The 16,895-nt window shown below is 36.8% G+C and overlaps 1 protein-coding gene across 1 annotated transcript in view; it reads left to right on the top strand.

Moving 5' to 3' along the window:
* The window catches only part of ERP44 (endoplasmic reticulum protein 44), a 108,632-nt gene that overhangs the window by 26,330 nt on the left and 65,407 nt on the right, over nt 1-16,895 (top strand). The window contains 2 exon segments of the mRNA NM_001137629.1: nt 14,659-14,731; nt 16,455-16,494. Of these exon segments, the coding sequence (NP_001131101.1) occupies nt 14,659-14,731; nt 16,455-16,494 (113 nt within the window).

Genomic DNA, 16,895 nt, shown 5'->3' with positions numbered 1-16,895 from the left:
TCCATTTCTTCTAGGTTTTCCATTTTATTGGCATATAGTTGCTTGTGGTAGTCTCTTATGATCTTTTGTATTTTTGTGATGTCCGTTGTAACTTCTCCTTTTTATTGATTTGACTCTTTTTTTCTTGATGAGTCTGGCTAAGGGTTTATCAATTTTGTTGATCTTTTCCAAGAACCAGCATTTAGTTTCATTGATCTTTTAATTTCTTTGTTTCTATTTCATTTACTTTTCTTTTCCGCCTAGAGAAGTTCCTTTAGTATTTGTCGTAAACTGGTTTAGCGCTGCTGAATTCTCTTCACTTTTGCTTATCTGTAAAGCTTTTAATTTCTCCTTCAAATCTGAACAAGAGCCTTGCTGGGTAAAGTAATCTTGGCTGGAGATTTTTTCCTTTCATCACTTTAAGTATATCGTGCTACTCCCTTCTTGCCTATAGAGTTTCTGCTGAAAAATCTGCTGATATCCTTATCAGGGTTCCCTTGTATGTTATTTGTTTCTTTTCCCTAGCTCCTTTCAGTATTTTCTCTGTCTTTAGTTTTGGTCAGTTTGATTAATATGCGTCCTGGGGCATTCCTCCTTGGGTTTATTTTATGTGGTACTGGTTGAGCTTCCTAAGTTTGAGTAAGTGATTCCTTTCCCATATTAGTGACGTTTTTGGCTATTATCTCTTTGGATATTTTTTCTGTCCCTTTCTCTCTTCTCCTTCTGGCACCCCTATAATATAGATGTTGGTGCATTTAACATTGTCCCAGAGTTCTCTTAGACTGTCTTCATTTCTTTTCAATCATTTTTTCTTTCTGTTCCACATCAGTGATTTCCACTAGTCTTTCCTCTGTATCGCTTATTCATTCTTCTGCCTCCTGTATTCTGCTGTTGGTTGCTTCTAATGAATTTTTTATTTCAGTTACTGTATTTTGCATCTTTGCTTGCTTAATCCTTAACTCTTGTATTTCTTTGCTCACTGTTTCCTAAAAAGCAACCCCCCCCCACATAAAAAACCACCACCATCACCAACAAAACAGTATGTGGCATATGAGGCAGCATTAAGGAATCTTTCTTCTAATGATTAATTAGTTTAGGTATAGGGCCTTTCAAGGACTACTTCTGACTGACATTTACAATTGGTTTGGTTAGAAATAAGAATACAGTTATGAAGGTAACATTTTTAATTAAGCAGTGGATTAATACATTATACCTATATAATAATGTAATCATTCTTGGATTTGTTAATGAAAATAATTTACCCTGAAACGTAATGCTCAATAGTAGACAGTCTGAGTTCATTCTAGTACTAAATGAATATAGAAAATAAGAAACGAAAGATTTCACCAAAGAACAATTTTTCATTGAAGGCTGTTGACTCACTAATAAAAGTCAAGTTCACATGTTTAATAGTGAAATAAAAACATTCTTTGACATATGTAGAAATGGTTGTCTTCGTATTCATATTCTGTATTATAGAAATAGTATATGCCACCAGCAGAAGCTGGTAAATAAGAGTTAAAGAATTTAAATTACATAAGTGAAAACATTGGTATTTGGTTCACCTTATTATATTGTTTGTTGGCTGTCTTTCCTATCCTACTTCCTCATTTCTCTATGGGTCCTTATCTTTTCTTCCAAATAAACTGCTTATACCTTATCATCTTGTCTCAGTATCCACTTCTGGTGGGGGCCCAAGCAAAGATAGACTGTCATTTTTCCTGTAAATTTTTTTTTTTTTTTTTTTTACATAGCTGCTTTCATCCTCATAGTGTCATTTTACATGTTCCTCTCTATTCATTGTTTCCTATACACTAGTTTTTGGGGTTGATTGGATTGAGGTCAGGTTTAGTTTTTTGGGGTTAAGATTATTTCATAAGTGGTGCTTTTAATTTCCTATTGCATCCTATCAAGAAACATCAATATATAATTAACACTGCTGTGTGTTATATGTGAAAGTTGCCATGAGAGTAAATCCTAAGAATTCTCATCACAAGGAAAAAATATATTTTCTTTTTCTTTTATTTTGCATCTGCGTGAGATGATGGATGTTTGTTTATTAAACTTATTGTGGTAATCATTTCATGAGTGTCTATGTCCAATGATTATGCTATACCTTTTAAACTCATACTGTGTTGTATGTCAGTTATATCCTAAGAAAACAGGAATAAAGAAAAAAAGAAGCAGTAATATGTGGTTGTCCCACTTTTAGTGATACTAAGATTGTTCAATGACAGTGTCAAATGCACTTGTTCCACATCAAGATTAACTGAAGACTTCTTGAAAGCCTAGGCAAAAAGGGAGTATTGCATACTGTATAATTCTCCTTGTTCAGTGCCCAGCAGTTGTTTTTTTGAGAATAGATAATGACTTTGTAGGAATTATGTTGACTCTTAAATGAAAATATTTAAGAGAATCTTTTCTCTCTTTTAAATATGAAAGTGAAATTAAATTTGAGGATCTTGCCAGATGTCGTATAAATCTCTATAACATTATCCCTTCCCTCTTTCCCCAGTGCCTAGTACAGTGCCTAGCATGTAAGAGATAACTCGGTGAAAGATTTGTGGAATGAATGAGTGACCTGACAAAAGAATGCCTGAGCCAACTGTTTGTAGACTCTCTTAAGGGAACTTTCTTCAAGCATCCTGGGAAAGAAGTACATGTAGCACAAGGAGGGCAGTCATAATTTTCTTTTGGCCTATATGTATGGTTATTTGTTCTGGACTGTTACTTAAAAACATCCCGTGCTAGATACTAATCAGGAGATAGTGATGAATGGAACATTGTCTCATAAATCCACCACACTCTTAACCCTGGGTCCCAGAGTGTGCACAGAAAAAGAAGGAAACTGTTGTCATCTCCAATTTTTTCCTAGTTCCTACGCTTTGTTAGTACTTTAATTGCTAGCAGCCTGGATTTTAAAGAGGCAGTGTGTGGCAGTTTTAAGAGAAAAATCCTTTCCGTACATTGAGAAGCTCATTCCCAGTTCTATACGAGCTTATTATAATAAGAGCATTCTTCCCTGAAGGTCAAAGAAGTGCATTGCCTATTCCAGGTAAATTGGTCATACCATTTTTAGGATACAGTAAAGAACAAAACACAGATGATGTCAATTTTTAATAAATATCTATGCATGATCAAACAACAAATATGTAAGAAAAAGTATAAATTATAACAACTCTTTTTTTTTTAGTGGCAGAATTTGATTTTAGGGATTATGTTATTTAAATTTGAATTATTTTTGGCAAAGAATTTTTCCCAGACATGTCTGCACCTACCATATTTTGACTTATTTAATGAAGAGAATTGTGACTGTTACAGTGTTTCTTTACAAGAGTAGATTGGTTTGGACTTGTCCAAAATGGGTTGAACTAGCATTATGGGAATCTTGTATCACTGAGAAGTTTAAGGGTTAAAGTTGCTTTCCAGTGTTATTCTATACTTAGTCCTATTTTTCCCCTCTCTTTGAACTTCTAGTTCATTATAATGCTTCTGGGAATACTAACAGTGAGATATGCCTTGATTGATACTCAGCTTCAAGGCTCTTATAGTGCCTGTCAGCCTCAGCTTCTTTCCTCTGGGGACCTTCCTATCTCCTAGCTCCATGCAGCTAACTGCAAACCTCTATGCTTCTGTTGCCTGCCAGCTTAATGTGAAACTGAGAGTGCGAGGAGAAGTGGCTCCAGGGAGGAGAAGCAGTCTGGATACCATGACATTGGGACTTCAGGTGGGAGGCTGATTTGTCAATCTGGATTAGAAATGGAAGGGAGTTGTTGCCTGGTATATTACTTATTTCTTGTTATAGGAGAGACATAGTTTGTGAAGGGCAGGTAAGTGAAAGATTTAGCAAAAATACACTATAAACTATTACTGCAGAATGCCTAGCAGATGTAATGGCAGTTGAAAACAGTAATGCCATAGGAAAGTAAAGTCCTCTATTTTTTTTTTTTTTTTTTTTTGGCTTTTTGCTATTTCTTTGGGCCGCTCCCGCGGCATATGGAGGTTCCCAGGCTAGGGGTCGAATCGGAGCTGTAGCCACTAGCCTATGCCAGGGCCACAGCAACGCGGGATCTGAGCCGCGTCTGCAACCTACACCACAGCTCACGGCAACGCCGGATCGTTAACCCACTGAGCAAGAGCAGGGACCGAACCCGCAACCTCATGGTTCTTGGTCGGATTCGTTAACCACTGCGCCACGACGGGAACTCCGAAAGTCCTCTATTGAGGCTTCTATTTTATGCTAATAATTTTCATGTAGAAATATGTATTCAGGCAGAAGGCAGTATACTTTTAAAAATTAGCATTGATATAGATTTCTAATGTGATTTTAGATTCTCATTTTTCTAAAATCACTGTAATTTGTATGTCAATACAGAATTCTCATGAATGAGTCTTACTTGTTCTTGTGTTCATATTTGAGAACAAAAAACACTGTACAAAGTTTAAAATGAATTTATATGCTTGGAATTCCCATCGTGGTGCAGTGGTTAACAAATCTGACTAGGAACCATGATATTGCAGGTTCGATCCCTGACCTTGCTCAGTGGGTTAAGGATCTAGCGTAGCTGTGAGCTGTGGTTTAGGTTGCAGATGTGGCTCAGATCCCGCATTGCTGTGGCTCTGGTGTAGGCTGGCGGCTACAGCTCCAATTGGACCCCTAGCCTGGGAACCTTCATATACTGCAGGAGCAGCCCTAGAAAGGGCAAAAGACAAAAAAAAAAAAAAAAAAAAAAATTGCATACTTGTTTGTAGGTTCAAAAGTTTTGTTCTCTAAGGCAGTGCTTCTTAAACTTGAATGTGCAGAGGAATCACTTGGGGAATCTTATCAAAATGGAGGTTCTGTTTCAAAGATCTGGGGCAGCGCCTGATATTCTACCTTTCTTAAAAACTCCCAGGTGATGCCAGTGCTGCTTGTTCAGAGACCACTGTTTGAATGCAAGGTTTTAAATTATTGAGCTTACTTTCTTATTTTATAATTTTATGGCAGCTGTCACAGCATATGGAAGTTCCTAGGCCAGGGATCAAACCTATGCCACAGCAGTGACCCAAGACACAGCAGTGACAATGCTGGATCCTTAACCACTAGGTCACCAGGAAACTCTGGTATTGAGCTTTAAAATAGAATCTCTGGAAATATTTTCTGTTTTCTAAACTCATTTGCTTAGATATTCTAATAAAATACCTAAAGCAAGTCATGGAAATGCTTTGTGATTATAAATCTTGCTAACAGAAATAATATTTAATAACCTCTTCTGCTTGATACTTTATTAGCTTCTGGTTCTGAAAGTCCCAAATCTTTTATTTTCATGACTGAATTAACAACTTTAAAATTGGACAATACAAGATGTATTGGATTTTTAATCCACTAATGTAACACAGCTATTTTATTTTTTATCTTATTTTTTGTGTATGTTTTTTGTTTGTTTGTTTTCTTTTTATAGCTGCACTTTCAGCATATGGATGTTCCCAGGCTAGGGGTCAAATCGGAATTGCAGCTGCAGGCCCATGCCATGGCCATGGCAACAGTGGTTCCACATGGCATCTGTGACTTATGCCTCAACTTGCAGCAACACCAGATCCTTAACCTACTGAGCCAGGCCAGAGTCAAACCTGTATCCTCACAGACACTATGATGGGTTTTTAACCCGATGAGCCACAACAGAAACTCCTAACATAGTCATTTTAAAGTGAGGGTACTCTGTGTGCTAAAGTGCCTGGGAGCCATGCTAGGGAACAGATGGAGACACTGGAAGAAGGTATTACTAGGGGTTCATGACAGCTCTTAAACAGTAATACAACAGGGTTTCTGCAGTGGATGGGAAGATCAAGATCACTTCTGAGATTCCTTCTAAATCTGAGTCTATGAATCATCACCTAGTATTGTGCTTTTCACCATTACATTATTAAAATTTTTTTTTTAATATAGACCTCATTCCTATTTGAAAATCTTATTTTCTTAAACATGTTAAAAATATTTGTTGACTCTTCCCATTTCTGGACCCCCATCTCCCTTTTCTCACTTGCAACACCCTCCCTCTAAATTCTTAGTGTATTAACATAATCTACCCATTCATTCACTTAGTACGTATTTGAGTGCTCATTGTGTACTAGGAGGGCACTGTGGTAAGTGATATGTTGAGTACAGATTGAATAAGGTACACTCTCTACTTTCAAGGCACTCAGCCTCCTGCAGGAGCTAAGATAACAGAAATCATCTATGTGAAAATTAGTATGTTAACACCCTGAGAAAGTGTTCTAGGGGTTCAGGGGAAAGAGAAATTAATCACTATTGCCTGGGACCATCAGGACAGGCTTCACAGAAAAGATAGAATTTGAATTGGGTCTTCAAAACTAGATGGGTTTTCCATGCACCTACAGCCACCTGATCTATGACAAAGGAGGCAGGACTATACAATGGAGAAAAGACAGCCTGTTCAATAAGTGGTGCTGGGAAAACTGGACAGCCACACGTAAAAGAATGAAATTAGAACACTCCCTAACACCATACACAAAAATAAACTCAAAATGGATTAAAGACCTAGATATAAGACCAGACACTATCAAACTCTTACAGGAAAACATAGGCCAAACCCTCTCTGACATAAACGACAGCAGCATCTTCTCAGATCCACCTCTTAGAGTAATGACAGTTAAAACAGAAATAAGCAAATGGGACCTAATTAAAAGTTTCTGCACAGCAACGGAAACCCTAAACAAAATGAAAAGACAACTCACGGAATGGGAGAAAATCTTTGCAAGTGAATCAACTGACAAGGGATTAATCTCCAAAATGTATAAACACCTCCTACCACTTAATACCAAAAAAACAAACAAACCCATCAAAAAATGGGCAGAAGATCTAAACAGACAGTTCTCCAAAGAAGACATACAGATGGCCAAAAAACACATGAAAAGATGTTCAACATCACTCATCATTAGAGAAATGCAAATCAAAACCACTATGAGGTACCACCTTACACCAGCCAGAATGGCCATCATCAAAAAGTTTACAAACAATAAGTGCTGGAGAGGGTGTGGAGAAAAGGGAACCCTAGTACACTGTTGGTGGGATTGTAAAATGGTGCAACCACTGTGAAAAACAGTACGGAGATGCCTCAGAAAACTAGAAACAGAACTCCCATTTGATCCAGCAGTCCCACTCCTGGGCATCTATCCAGAGAAAACCATGACTTGCAAAGACACATGTACTCCAATGTTCACAGCAGCACTCTTTTCAATAGCCAAGACCTGGAAACAACCTCAGTGTCCATCAACAGAAGAGTGGATCAAGAATAGGTGGTACATATATACACAATGGAATATTACTCAGCCATGAAAAAGAACAAAATACTGGCATTTTTAGCAACATGGATGGACCTAGAAATTATCATGCTAAGTGAAGTCAGTCAGACAATGAGACACCAACATCAAATGCTATCACTGACATGTGGAATCTGAAAAAAGGACAGAATGAACTTCTTTGCAGAACAGATACTGACTCACAGACTTTGAAAAACCTGTGATTTCCAAAGGAGACAGTTTGGGGGGTGGGGCGATGTGCGGGGGTTGTAGGATGGAAATCCTATAAAATTGGATTATGATGCTCATTGTATAACTATAAATGTAATAAATTCATTGAATAATAAGTTTAAAAAAAAAAAACTAGATGGGTTTTCCTAGTTGTTTCCAGCAGAGGAAATTGCATGAGCAAACTATGAAAGCAGGAGACCATTATGACACATTTTAGGAATTGCCAGTACTGAAGACCCTTCGCATTCTTGACTTTATAACTTAGCAGATTTGGACAATTTGAGAGCGATTTTTGAAGGGTCGTATAATTTTTCTGAGTTACTGATTTTATTCCCTTGTTAAAAGCCTAATATTTCAAGTCATTGACAAGGCTAGTGATTGATGTAGCTTACCTTGGTCCATCTTTATTCTTCTCTCCTTCTCTTCATTCTCATTCCATTCTCATCTTCCTGCATGTTATATGGGAGGACATTATAGGCTTATTCATAATTTAGGATTTTTGAAGAGCTTGTTACAGTTCCTCTCAGTGGCCAAGAGTCTCCTGTAAATAGGGTGAACATAAATATAATTTATTGTCCAAACCGGGACCCTTTTGAAGGAGATGGTTGCTATTAATAATATTCCAGGGCAACAGGCATAAGCTGGGTTTCTCTCAAGCAAGCTAGAGTGTATGGCCAACTAGAATGTATAGTCACTCTAACTATCGTTTATATTACTTGGAGTATAGAATGTGAATGGAGAACAGCGCAGTGTGATTTAGGAAGGCAAGTGTGGGCTAGTTTGTGAAAGGTCCTAAATGCAGGCTAAGAGTTAGGCTTTTATGATGTAGACAATAAAAAACAAACAAACAAAAAACCACTTGGAGTTTTTGTGGGGTAGACGAATGGGTATATGTAAAGCAGCATTCAAGAAGATTAGTTTGGACTCCTTGGGCACATTGGATTGAAGGGAGATACTGATTCAGAGAGTGTCATAGTAATCCCCATTAAGAGTATATTTGAGTGGTAACCACTCTAGTGGTCTTAATATTTTAGGAAAATGTGTTTATTTATTTAAAAAATTGTGCTGAGAGCTTGAATAATTCATCTAATATGTGTTATTATTGATGTTAGTTCATACTTCTGAAGAAGATCCTGTTGGGTACGTATATTGTTCAGTTAATGTTTTTTTTTTTTTGAAAGATGAATAGCACCAGGGCTTAGTGATGAGTGCCAGAGAATTTTGTATGTGTTAGTATTTTAGCATGTTTATATGTTAATATTATAACAGAGTTTGACCTAACATTGAGAGTGTGTAATAAAGAAATCTTGCCAAGATTTATTTCTAAAATACTTTGTTTTATCATGTAACTCACTTTTCATTATATCTTGTCTCAAATTGATAGCTAATCTACAGAGAATTTTTATTTTGCAATAATCCCCATTTCCCTAAATTATATTTTTCATTTTTCTATCCCCATGGAGTAGGTTGGGCTTTTGGGAAAGAAAAGTAATTTTCTACCAAGAAAACAGACAAAGCATCTTGTAAGAGAGATCATTCCTTGAAGGATTATTTATTCAGTAGTGGAGAAAAGGATACTCCAGGTAGAGGAGACCATGTATGCAAGGAGAAGGAAGCAGAAAAATTGTAGGAGCATATTTTGGAAAAGCACCTGACTACTGGATGGCTTTAAAAATGCTATGGAAATACAGCTAGTGCACTGGTATCACTAGCCCATTAGGTGATCATGGATGGTACAGGGAAATTAAAGGAAAGGAAAGCTTTTTAAGTTCCCAAAGACATCTCAATGCTTAAAAACCATCTAATGGAAGAAAATATTCTTTACTTGCTGGAGAAGCTATTTATTTATTAAATCAAAAAAATTTTATGCAGTTTTAAAAGGTTGCTTTCCATGTACAGTACTTACAAAATATTGGCTATATTCCATGTGTTGTACAGGACACCCTTAAGCTTAGCTTACACCCAGTAGTTTATACCTCTCACTCCCTGACCTCTATATTGGGCCCCCCAACTGGTAACCATTGATTTGTTCTCTATGTCTGTGGGTCTCATGAAGCTCCTAGTTAAAGCTAGCCTTTCACTGCAGATAGCCAATAGGTACATGTAAAGATATTCAACATGGCTTAGTATTAGAGAAATACAGGTCAAACCACAATGAGGTAGCACCTCATCTTGGTCAGAATGACCCTCATTAAAAAGTTTACAGATAACAGCTGCTAGAGAGGAGAAAGGGAACCTTTTTATGCCTTAGTGGGAATATAAGTCAGTGCAGCCTCTGTGGAAACTATGGAGGTCCTTCAGAAAACTAAAAATAGAATTGCCACATGATCTAGAAATCCCATTTCTGGGCATATATCCAGGGAAAACTCTAATTCAAAAAGATACATGCACCCCTGTGTTCATAGCAGCACTATTTACAATAACCAAGAAATTAGGAAACAACCTAAATGTCCATCAAGAGATGAATGGATAAAAATATGTGGTATGTATATACAATGGAATATTACTCAGCCATAAAAAAGAACACAACAATGCCACCTGCAGCAACATGGATGGAACTAAAGATAATCATACTAAGTGAAAGTAAGTCAGAAAGAGAGAGTCAAATACTAATGATATCACCAATGTGTAGAATCTAAAATATGACACAAATGAACTTATCTATGAAACAGAAACAGATTCATGTATATAGAGAACAGACTTTTGGTTGCCAAGGTGGGGAGAGGTTGCAGGGAGGATAGAGTGGAAGTTTGGCGTTAGCAGTTGTAAACTATTATACATAGAATGGCTAAACAACAAGATCCTGCTCTGTAGCACAGAGAGTTATATTTAATACCCTATGATAAGCTGTAGTGGAAAAGAATATTAAAAAAGGTGTATATGTATATATAACTGAATCACTTTGCTATACAGCATATATTAACACATGGTAAATCTACTACACTTCAATAAAAGATATATTAAATTTTAAAAAGGAGTTCCGGTTGTGGCTCAGAGGGTTAAAGACCATGTTGTCTCTCTCCATGAGGATGCAGGTTTGAGCCCTAGCCTCATTCAGTGGGTTAAGGATCTAGCATTGCTAAACGCTGTGGCATAGGCCACAGATATGGCTTGGATCCAGTGTTGTGACTGTGGCATAGGCCCCAGCTACAGCTCCAATTTGACCCCGGGCCAGACAGGTGTAGTTGTTAAAAAAATTTTTTTTAAGCTACCCTTTCACTTTTTTTTTTAAAATGAATTTAAATGCAATATTCACCTTTTCACTGATGTACCTTTTATGCTTTTATGTAAGATGATATCAGTAAACATATCTCAGACTAAAATAGTTAATATTTGGTTCAATAAATGCAAGCAGAAGGAATCATCTAATGAATTGTGGAAGATGATTGGAGATACTTCTCAGTTTTCTTGGCAGGAAAATGAGCTAATGAACTGAAGAGAATGACCAATTTGTAAAATATTTCATAAGTTTATGTTTACATGTTTACATATGTTTCTAAATATTCCGTCATTAGAGGCTAAATTTTCCATGACTATCTTCTGTTCATAATTTCTGTGTAGGTTTTTGTCGTTTCTTAAAGAAAAAATTTTAAATTACAAGTCTAAATTAAAAAATTAAAGAACTCCCCTCCTCCCTTCTTGGTTTAGAGCTTCTTGTCTTTATTTTACTAAAGCACTATAGCATTTGACATATAAAGATGTTTTCCTCAGGAGGATCTTGTTTCTGCCCAGGGCTGACATGAAGAGAAACAATTTGTCAGACTAGTGGAGCTTGCTAACAATTCAAATAAACAACCTGTCTTTCCCTTCATACTGCATATTAATAGAAATGTTAATGCCTCCTTTACAGCCTTCAGGGAGGAGAGATTATTGGGTCAGAGACAGTGTTCTTGCTTTGGGCCCCTTAAACACAGCTGTCTTACTAGTGGCATGCTTATTAGGACAGTGTTTCTTATATAATAGTTATCTATTTAATACAGCCAAATTGATCTTGCCTCATTTTTCTCATTAGCATATAAAAAGCAATTAAATTTAGAATATACTTCTCAGTAAACACATTTTGATAGGCAATAACTAACTCTGCAGAAAGGGGCTTCCTTGGATTATACAGCAGAAGACCATGATCTTATCCGTATTTATCACATTTTTTTCCTCCCCTCCTTAACACCACCACTAGTTTGAGAGCTCCTTGAAATGGAACATGCCCTGCCTTATGCATTTGTGCCCTTGGTACCTAGCAGACACTGTAAATGACTGTCACGTTATTCAGTGACTTGTCTTTGATAATGACCAACTTCACTGCTTTATGATAACACTTTCATGTCATTGTCTTGAATTTTTCTTCAACACACAATCCTCTCCAAAATCTTGCTGTATCAATATAATTGTTAAAAACAAGGTAGTAGGCCCAAAATGGAGGTGCTTATGCTAAACCCCATTTCACCAAGTTGAGGCTTAACTTAATTACAGTTTTGGCTCTTCCAGAAATGGAATCTAAACCAGTCAGTCAGGATGATCTGATCACCCCTTGTTAGGTCATCTGTCAGACCCCTGACATCCTCTAAAGGAAATTAACTTTTCAATAACAACCCACTTTTTTGCCTAGTATAACTTCCTTGTTCCTGCTCCCCTCAGCCTGTAAAAATTTTTCATTTTGTACAGCTCCTCGGTGCTGCCTTCTGACTGCCAGATTGGATGCTGTGTGATTCAAATTGATTTCTGCTCAAATAAACACTTAAACATTTTAATACGCTTCAGTTTATCTTTTAGCAGGTTACATAGCTATCTAGAGCTGGTCATACACTGATGTGGGAAGGATCTGTTAATTGAAATATGGATAGTAAATCCTGACTAGTGAGGGAAGCCTGATCTCTCCAATTGATATTTGAGTTGTTGAAAATAATTAAATTTGTTACCTAAGTAAAGCATACAAGGATTTTAAATTATCTAGCTTACATTATTATTATTTATTTTATTTTTTTGGCTTCTTAGGGCCATACCTGCAGCATATTGGAATTCCCAGGCTAGGGGTTGAATTGGAGCCTGTAGCTGCTGGCCTACACCACAGCAGCTCGAGATCCGAGCTGCGTCTGTGACCTACACCATAGCTCACAGCAATGCTGGATCCTTAACCCGCTGAACAAGGCCCAGGATCAAACCTGCGTCCTCATGGATGCTCATCAGATTCATTTCTGCTGAGCCATGATGGGAACTCCTAGCCTACTTTTGGAAGAGTGTAAGTTACTGGTTACTAACAGAAATGATGTCAGCTATTGGCTACACTATTAGGGTAACTTGAAAATAAGACTTACCATTCCTAAGCTTTTTTTCTTTAAGAAAAGAATGAATTTATAGAACTATTCCAAATAATTAGCTGGGCTTATTTACCTACCAGCTTTGGCATGTCTCTATACTATTCAGAAATTTAATTGGCGGTGAGTTACACAATTTTGAGTTGTAACTGTTATAGCATCAAAAGTGTCCATGAAATGGGTGAACAGAGGGGTATCGTCACTACCTTGAGTAGGGCCTAATGTTGTCACCTAATAAAAAGCAGTGGTTCAGTGAATGGATTTCCATACACAAACTGGATTGAACAAAAAAACTGTCCAGGCATCAAAACACAATGTATTAAAGGCGAAACCTAAAAATAAAATATACTAGGTATTACTTTTAAAAATAAGTAAACAGTTGGTAGTTTAGTTTAAAATTGTGTCTTTTCTTGTTTTGCATATGGCAAGCTGAAAATTTCTTTTATAAACTTGAATTTTGTGTTTTAGACATGTTAGAGTCAACTCAAAGCATTCTTAATCTCTTTTTAATAGCCTTTCACCTAACACACTGTTATCACCTGTAAGTGAAGAATAGGCAAGAAGAGCTTTTGGTTCACAATTTGAGAAGTTAGAGTTCCCGTCGTGGCTCAGCGATTAACGAATCCAACTAGGAACCATGAGGTTTCGGGTTCGATCCTGGGCCTTGCTCAGTGGGTTAAGTATCCAGCGTTGCCGTGAGCTGTGGTGCAAGTCGCAGACGCAGCTCAGATCCTGTGTTGCTGTGGCTCTGGCGTAGCCAGTTGGCTACAGCTCGGATTCGACCCGTAGCCTGGGAACCTCCATATGCCATGAATTCGGCCCTAGAAAATACAAAAAACAAAAACAAAAACAAACAATTTGAGAAGTCTTTCTTGAATTCTTTTTAGTCTTTTTAGGGCTGCACCCCAGCACATGGAGGCTCCCAGGCTAGGGCTCCAATCAGAGCTGGAGCCGCCCCCCTACGCCAGAGCGACAGCAGCGCAGGATCCAAGCCATGTCTTCCACCTACATCACAGCTCAGAGCAACGCTGGATCCTTAACCCACTGAGTGAGGCCGGGGATTGAACCCACGTCCTCATAGATGCTAGTCGGTTTTGTTAACCCCTGAGCCACAATGGGAACTCCTCTTTCTTGAATTCTTTTCATTATATTGTTCTGTCTTAGAGACATGGTGGAATAGAATCAGTAAGCTTAGCGTTGGTTTTATATACTTTCAGCACTGTTAATAGTCTGGCAGAATTTTTCCTGTGGCACTAGAGAAAAGGTGTTGATGAATGTTAATCTAAAAGAGTGAGTACATTTTCTTTTTTTTTCTTTCTTTTTGTCATTTTAGGGCCACACCTGTAGCATATTCCCAGGCTGGGGGTTGAATCAAAGTAGTAGCGGCAGACCTACATCACAGCCACAGCAACAGCAGATCTAAGCCTTGTCTGAGACCTACACCGCAGTTCACAGCAACACCGGATCATTAACCCACTGAGCTAGGCCAGGATCGAACCTCAGGGAAGCTAGTCAGATTCATTTCCCCTGAGCCATGACAGGAACTCCAAGAGTAAATACATTTTCAACTTTTAAAATTGTTTGAAAGATATCTCTTTTAAGTGTTTAGTAGTGTAGGAGATCTTTCAGACCACTTTCCAGACTTGGTAAGTTGTACCTTTACTTTAATTGATCTTGCAAAGGGTTAGAATGGATAATAAAGATTAAAACCAATTAATCGATAATTTTGTAATTATGGAACGAACTTAATTTATAAATTTTCTTTTTCTTTTTAGACTCTCAGCATTGTTTGCCTTTTTGGAAACATTTATTAATTTTCCATTTTTTAAATTTCCAGGTAACTTGGGTTTTTACTCCTGTAACACCTGAAATAACAAGTCTTGATACAGAGAATATAGATGACATTTTAAGTAAGTATCTTGATATTTTTTAAGTATATTTTTTTCTCTGTGAAGAGTTAGTTTATATACAAAAGTAAAATAAAATCTCAATTATGGAACAGTTGAGGAGCCAGCATTCTATGGTATACAGAATTAACAAAGCATTTTTGATTTTAATTTTTAGTAATTTTTTTTTTTAAATGTGTAAGTTTACTTTCCTGTGTTACAAGTTAACTTGTTTTATTTCTCTGCCAGGTTATAAATACCACTCTTAATTCATAGAATATTTTGTTGCTTAGGGGCCAGTAGTTTCCATTGTGCAGTATTAAATGTTAATGACCTTAGAACCACACCCTACATTTTTTTTGTCATTTTTAGCTTTTAGCTAAATCACCTACTCTTTTATTGTCAGTGGTTCAGTTTAGTTCAGTAATTGTTGTGTTTGTTTGCTGACACTGTGATTTTAGATACACTTAACTTGGGGGAAAACATTTCTTGTTTTTAAAAGTAGTAGAGGGAAGGTGAAGATATGGTTGATAGAAAAATCACATCGTAGGAAATTTAAGAAAATGTAGTATGGGTAAATCATTTCTTTTTTTTTTAAGCACTTATTTCACCCACTGGTTTAAACAAAACTAAAAATAATAGGACATAAAGGAAGTATTCACTGACTATTATATATTGTTTTATGTTCTTGGAACTGGTTTTAAATGCTAAAAAGCCTATTTGCACATTATGGGATTTCTTTAGAGAAATGGTGCTATAAACTTTAGGCTGTCTCAGCATCCCATGGAGGACTTTTAATTCCAGTACTTCTGGACCTGTGCCCCCATCCCCCCATCCCCATCCTCCCCCAGTTTCTGATAGAAATTGCTAGACTCTGCCTAAGAATTTGCATTTCTCTAAGTTCTGGTGTGATGCTGGTACTTCTGATCCCAGAGATTAGTTTGTGAACCACAGTACTGTAGCATGAATAGTAAGTAGGTAAAAAGTGCTTTGAGGGTAAAAAAGGAAAAAGAGAATTGAAACTCAAATGTCATCTTCACTCCTTTCATCTTTCAAATTCTAAAATATCTTTGTGGGTTTTCTTTTCTTTTTTGGTGAGTACTGAGTATTTAAGGAGTTTCTTTCTCTGTATTAGGTTTAAACTAAAGAACAGATACACCTTTCTCATCTTTATATCTGGATATGCAAATGATACTGAGTTATTTTTTGCAACAAAATAACTATTAAACAGGTAGGAACCAGAAAAGGTGTATCTAATGCAACACTGTTGTAGATTACTTGTTGAACTCGTTGGCATCTGAGATTTAGAAATAGCTTAGTTATTCAAGTTTATTCTCTGAAATAGGATTTTATTTGTAGGGCTAATTCTCAATTATTCATGAACATGGAAGGTTAAAAAATGGATTATTAAAATCCAGATCACTCCACTTCACATTTTACGAAAGCAGGCTATTTAGTAGCTTAATTGCCTGATCTGGGTTTGACTCTCCATTTTTTTTTAATATGCATTCAGTGGAGGTATTAAGATGGAGGATATAGAGAAAAGGAATAGGAACTCCCACAAATTATATATGCCACCCATGACTCTATTTATGGGTTTCTGAGTGAGAGGTAACTTGTTTATTGTGCATTTTTAGTGGGCCTTTAACAATGGAAAAAGATAATGATGAAAAACATATCTTTAATTATGTCATAATTATGTAGACACAAGTAACTTAGATTGTTTGGTTTTGTTTTTCAATTTCAGACAATGCTGATGTTGCTTTAGTAAATTTTTATGCTGATTGGTGAGTAAATATATTATTATTTGGGGGTGGTGCATCATTTAGGTTTTTTTGTTTGTTTTACTTTCTAAAGGTGAATTTTCTTTGCTAGAAAGGAGTGGGGAAGCCTCTTTTATGAGACGGTATTCCATGCACGAATCAGTTAAGGTTCATTCACAAATGAAGCAGCTTAATTTGGTGAGCATTTGTTTTAAGAGAGAAAATATATACCCGATTCCTTTATCACACATTTTAGAATAAAAGCAGGTAATGTAAAAAACTCAGATCTCTCATTCACACACACACACACACACACACACACACACACACACACACTCGAGTACATATTGCAGTTCTCTGTTTTTCCTAAGGAAGTAGGGCAGTGTTTATAGAGTTGAGGGTGTGGGTGTGACACATTTAGAAGG

This window comes from Sus scrofa, chromosome 1 (genome assembly GCF_000003025.6).
Source record: "Sus scrofa isolate TJ Tabasco breed Duroc chromosome 1, Sscrofa11.1, whole genome shotgun sequence".
In the NCBI taxonomy this organism is placed as follows: Eukaryota; Metazoa; Chordata; class Mammalia; order Artiodactyla; family Suidae; genus Sus; species Sus scrofa.
This window is presented reverse-complemented; position numbering and strand designations above follow the sequence as displayed.